The sequence below is a fragment of the Osmerus eperlanus genome, chromosome 5 (genome assembly GCF_963692335.1).
Source record: "Osmerus eperlanus chromosome 5, fOsmEpe2.1, whole genome shotgun sequence".
In the NCBI taxonomy this organism is placed as follows: Eukaryota; Metazoa; Chordata; class Actinopteri; order Osmeriformes; family Osmeridae; genus Osmerus; species Osmerus eperlanus.
Genome location: NC_085022.1, coordinates 11772764 through 11778740, shown reverse-complemented (window position 1 = coordinate 11778740; position 5977 = coordinate 11772764). Strand labels below are relative to the sequence as shown.

Here is a 5977-nt window from a genome sequence, read left to right as displayed (position 1 = left end):
GGCATCTATGGTTACAGGAGTGTGCGGATTTGCTGCTATGTAGTTGAAGGCCTGGGTGACCTCTGGGTAAGAGTTCCAAGCAATCCATGCTGACTTCTTCCCCTTCCTGCAGAATGCTGAGGTTGTGTCACAGCCTGTGTAGCAGTGGAAGACTGGAAGAGCGGTTGACTTGTCTTTACCCAGAGTGTGGCAGATGGTGTTTATATGCAGATATGTGTAGTTCTTGCCAGTTTCAAAAGCAATCCAGATGTTTGCAGCTGGATACTGGGTGAGCAGGGTATGGAACTTGCCAATGAGGATAACGACAACATCTGTATCCACGGTGCACACCAAGCAGGTAGAAGAGCCATGCTCCAGGGCATCAAGCAGGTGGATCAGTATCCTGATGTCGACCTCTTCATGGTTGCATGGCAGCATGGAGTGGCTGGTGCCTGTGCAGCAACAGACCTGTAGCACACAAACTTGGGGTTGAGGAAAGGCGAATTAGTCAGTGGCGAAGTCAGCTATACCTCGCTTCGATGAAATAACTGGTACACTAACCCTAATAAATACTGTGTTTTAATTTAACCAATTAAATAACCGTTTTCAGATTTTTTTGGTGCAGCGTTTAATCGAGGGCGGCGTTTATTACACAATGTTCATTTTTGGTGTGACGTAGGCTATTCGAGGGCGGCGTTTATTTGAGGACGGTGTTCAACCGAAGAAATAGGGTATATAAAATAGAGTAAGAAAAGAATAGACACAGTGGGGTGCTAAATTACATAACATAACTACAGCCATCAGTCGTTTGAGAAATAAGTTAGTAGGTTGTGGTGGAAGTAGCATTTATGGAAGATTGCAATAGGCTACCCTACATTTACTGCTAGAATACATTTACTGTTAGTCAGGGGCGCCGGCAGGAATTTGTTTATCATTTATATTAGTTTTTCTATTTTTGGGGGCCCCTGTCAGTCAGGGGCCCTTGGAATTGTCCTAACTTTCCCCCCCTATACGGCACCCCTGCTGTTATGCTAGATGTAATGCTAGAAGGTTTTTTTGGGATCAAGGACTTCTTCCAACCAGTGTTTCTGAACATGCCCTTGAATGAGTAACTGGAATTATCAAACATGTAAAGTGAGTGAAGTCTGTAAGAAGATGTATTTGCATAAGCACACACAGCGAGAAGAGCTTCCTGTGAACCAGCTGTTTGTAAAACTACCTTTTCAATGAGGGCTACAGTACGTGACAGTATGTGGCTAAGGCTGAAATGTTGTCCCGGTCTGTATAATGACACGTCTTGAATATCTTTAGAAAACAGCATCAACAAAACCACACTGATTAAAATATTATTAATCATAAATATGTATACAGACTGAGCTTCAAAACATCAATTGTTGCTTTAGGAAAAGTATCTTTTTTCATTTATTTATTTAGATTTATGCCTCATTTTACATAGGATCTTAAAGAAAACAAGTCTGTTGCTTTAAGTTCACCTTTAATTCTCATGTAGCTCCTCAACAACTTTGATGCCTTCACAGATTCCATTGCAAATGTCACCAAACACATACCACCAGTCTTGGGCCTAATGACAGATTATTTAGTTTTGATTTGATTAATTACTCTACTTCCTATTGATTGAGACAACCAGCATTGAAAATATTGTTAAGAAAACACAACCTATGAAATTTCATTCAAATAGTGGACTATAGTGCCTAGAAAGACACTATAGATTGCGATGATACATGTATATGGGTTAAACCCTGTGTTACATGCTGTGCGACCATTAACAAAATACAGTTATTTATCTGATTCCTCAGGAATATTGTGCATGTAGAATCACAAACTCTAGTTTAAGCATACAGTATTTAACCAAATGTTTCTGTCTATGAAATATCTTTGTTCCTCTCGGAATGGTTCGTATCTGAGAATGTGATGCCTCACTGACAAGGAAACACACAAGTTCCTCTGACACCTGTCAGAGTATTTATTTCTGTATTTCAATTACAAGTAGTGAGATACCAGAAAACCAGTTGGCTTTTGCCAAAAAATCTTTTGACAGCATTCAAAATAAATTAGTTGGTTATAGGGTAAAAACAGTTGATCTGAATTGTTCCAAAGGACTAAGACTGAGTAAATCCTATAAATCAATGTATTAGTATGTTTAGATTGTTTTAGAGTAGATTTATGATGTCTATTAGATATTAATAATTGGATAATAGGGAGTCAGTTGGCTGAGCGGTGAGGGAATCGGGCTAGTAATCCGAAGGTTGCCAGTTCGATTCCCGGTCATGCCAACTGACGTTGTGTCCTTGGGCAAGGCACTTCACCCTACTTGCCTCGGGGGAATGTCCCCGTACTTACTGTAAGTCGCTCTGGATAAGAGTGTCTGCTAAATGACTAAATGTAAATGTAATAATTGAAATTGCTTGATTCTGACCAATTAAATAGCATGCTGTGTGCTATGTATGCAGTCTCTGAATGTCATTATATATCCTGAAAGACATTTGAGCAAGGTTGTTTCATGATCCCAATTACCCAAGCATGACTGACAGTTATGCCAAAAAGAATAAGGAATGTTCTTTTATGCTTGAAGGTGTTTTCTCTTATAAACTGCATTTTCACTCTACATTTAACACTAGGAATAACCAGAGGGCTTAGGAGTACTTTGCACATTTAACATTTAGGTAATATTATGATTTTATTTAATAAGAATGTTCAGTTTACATGTAGAATTTGGATTTTGTATGACTAAAGTTAGACAAAACATGTAAATGTACTGTATTTTTACAGTGAATAAACTTGAAACGTGTACTATCGGCATGGACCACTGACAAATCAGTACTAAATGTGTCATAAATTACCACGTGACGAAAATCTTGACGATTCAATTTGATTATGTTGTTTTAACAAAAATAACAGGATGGACATGAGAAAGGACTGACAAGAATGGACGGTCTGGTCTCACTCAGGGGCAGACACTCTTTGAAAACGGCGAATAGAGCTATCTGTCTAAAATATTTTATTAAGAAAATTATATTTACAGTCTGCATCTTCAGTTATATAAAAAAAAAAACGGCCCACCTGCATCTGAAAACAAACCTTCGCTACGCCCCTCACCTATGAACTACTACTAATCTACAGTAGGCTACTTTGGAGTGCTAAGAAAAAAAAAATGTTGGTGTAAAAGGACCTCCAGTGTCTCTCCAACGTAACTACAACAAAAACGTTGGAGCCATTGCTCATTATTCAAAATTAATTTAAGAGCTGAATTCGCGCAATAATATATTTAATAGGTAAAAATGAACTAAAACTGTTTTAGGTTTACAAAGTTGTGTCAGTAGGCGTAACCAAATTAATCAATATTTTTGCGTCCATCAGCGCATCTCACAACAATAGCTCGTAAATAAAGAGCTGCATATTACAGTTCGTTATATTATATTACTACCCCATTAGGACTAGTCACCAATGCAAAATGCTCATTCCTGAGCTTTACCTGTTGACATAACAGGTATAAGTCATACTGTAGGCCCATCTGTTTCCTTTGTGTGCAAACCGACCAGTGCAAACCGACCAGATTTCCACGCCCCTTCATTAGAGGGCATGGAGATGCACTTGAAGACGGGCCAGCAGCACCAGATAAGCGGTCACTGCTGCAACTTCTGCTCGGCAGTTCCATGGTACTGTGTCATCTAAGCGTTGTGAAGAGGTGTCGGAGTAAACTTTCAGAAAATGGATGCTAATATTGCTGTTATCGGAACAGATAATGTTGGAAAATCAGGTGGGACCAACAGTTTATTATTTTTTTTAAAGCGAGAGTATTAACTAATGAACGATGAACATGATTTGATGAACATGCATTGAAAATAAAGATGATAATCATTTTACAGCTTTGACAGTCCGCTTCCTAACTCGTAGATTTATTGGAGAATACGGGGATATCGGTAAGTTTCTACTGTCTTCAGTAAAAGCTTTGTCATAATACAGTTAGCCAATTTCTGTATGGGGTTGTAAATCTGTTTTATTTGCCACTTTTTAGAATCGATCTACAGTCACAATGTTATTGTGGATGGTAGGGACATCACGTTTCACATCTGGGATTCACCATATTCTCAGGTAATCACAGGAAAAGAGACAAATACTCAACGTCCAGTTCACATCCAGTTTTGTGTGAAGTATCTTTAAGTAGGATTCAAATCAATTGCATGCTTTACAATGTTTATTTATTTTCTTTGTACTTGACATGGACACATTTAACCCCACACTGACCTGATTCTTATTCAGTTATATTCTAGATCAACATAAGATCATGTTTATCTTTTTGACAACTTAGTGTACTGCATGGATTGAAGTCACTCAATATTAATTAACATGTGGTTTGATCTTACAGGACTTGTCCACTGAGTCCTCTGCATATGAGAAGAGAGTGCAGTGGGCGGAAGGATTTGTCCTCGTCTACAGCATCTGTGACAGGGCCAGCTTCAACACTGTCACCATGCTCATCCAGTCAATCAAGTCCACAAAAGACTATCTGGGCATAAAGAAAGTGCCCATAGTCATAGTGGGAAACAAGAGGGACTTGCACCATCAACGGACAGTCCTTAGTGATGAGGGCAGGCTATTAGCCCTTACCACAGACTGTCAGTTCTATGAGGTTTCAGCAGCGGAAAACTACCACAGTGTCCTCATGGTATTTCATGGACTTGTGAACAGAGTACGGGAGGCCAGGTCTGCCATAAAGAAGCCAGTGGGAATCAAAGGTATAGTCAAGAGCATGTCAGCGGTGTTTGCAAGGAGACGGACAGATTCACTATGAGGCTTTGATTTACTGGACAAGCAGGGGGGAAACACAGTTGCTGTGCGACGCATGTTGTTCTCTGTGCTTAGATGTTGGGTCCCAACATGCTGGGTGCCTTAAGGCTGGGACACGACCATGCAGGGAAGATGCATGCAGTTGTTGTAGAACTGAGACCAGTACAGCTGTTCTCGCTGCTTACAGATCAGACTTACTTGAGGAGCGCACTGCCAAAGTATGATTAAAGACATTTGAATATCACACTTTCTCCAAGTGCACATGTCAAAGATGGATTTTAAATACTTTTGAATACTGTGATTACTTACAACTGCTCTAAGCACTTAAACTGAAAACTGTGTGAATCAAAAATCATTATGTGGGTGTCGAATTATGTTGATCAATGTTACTTCTTACAATTATTTCGTTTATTTTGGAATTCAGGTCAGTTGTACAAAAGTCTTAACAAGAGTGCAAATTATACAATGACAATCGGGGTGGTCAAATTCTTCTCCAGGGTGTGTACCGACCCCCCGACCTGTTGTTTTTACCTCTTTTGGGGGGTCCAAGACTTAATTAGGGGGGTCAGACCCCCCCAAACCCCCCTCGTAATTCACACCCTGGTCTTAACCTTTTCCCAATGTTGCATGATCATTGGATTTGCATTGATTTTAAAGGTTCCTAAATAAACCAGAATATGTTAATCTGACGTGTGCCAGTTTACTAGGTTATTAGGTATTCCGATTCAAGACCACAGAGTGATGCTGTTGTTGATAGCTCTCAAGCCCCACAGCCCTTTACTGTGTGAGGTCTGCTAAAAGGCTAAGCCACAAAATAAGTGAAATTCTGTTTGTATAATCGCTCAATTATTCAAGTACAAAGAATGCATGTAAATGTTAACTTTAAATGTTCCGTATGAAAATGAACCTTAATAAAAAACACATGCATGATTTAACAAAATTATAAATTTATGTCATTAACATGCAACGTTGACACATAGTATATGAGTATTTTATTTTCTGCGATTTTATCTGGATTTAGTTTAATGAGGCTGACAGCATTTTATTCAGCTCATTAATGGCAAAGATATGCAAACAGAAATGATTGTGGATTTGATTCCAGCTGTTGCCTAAGCAAAGCTAATGAGCATATTTTCATTTGTATTTATAGACTGACAAATCATGGTACTTCTGCCGTTTCTGCATATAT

General features: G+C 39.0%; 1 protein-coding gene across 1 annotated transcript; it reads left to right on the top strand.

Annotated features, from left to right (window-relative positions):
- The first annotated feature begins 3519 nt into the window (after window positions 1–3519).
- Window positions 3520–5703, top strand: si:dkeyp-59c12.1 (Ras-related and estrogen-regulated growth inhibitor-like protein). Its single transcript, XM_062460658.1, has 4 exons — window positions 3520–3757; window positions 3867–3920; window positions 4016–4092; window positions 4367–5703. Exons 1-4 carry the CDS (start codon window positions 3709–3711, stop codon window positions 4790–4792), a joined length of 606 nt encoding a protein of 201 aa, XP_062316642.1. The 5' UTR covers window positions 3520–3708; the 3' UTR covers window positions 4793–5703.
- Window positions 5704–5977: the final 274 nt, after the last annotated feature.

What these genes read in the sequence shown, in the direction of transcription:
- si:dkeyp-59c12.1 (XM_062460658.1), top strand. Translation starts at nt 3,709, where the DNA reads ATGGATGCTAATATTGCTGTTATCGGAACAGATAATGTTGGAAAATCA. An exon ending in TGGAGAATACGGGGATATCG is followed by an intron (nt 3,921 to 4,015) that starts GTAAGTTTCTAC and finishes GCCACTTTTTAG; the next exon opens with AATCGATCTACAGTCACAAT. An exon ending in GGGATTCACCATATTCTCAG is followed by an intron (nt 4,093 to 4,366) that starts GTAATCACAGGA and finishes TTGATCTTACAG; the next exon opens with GACTTGTCCACTGAGTCCTC.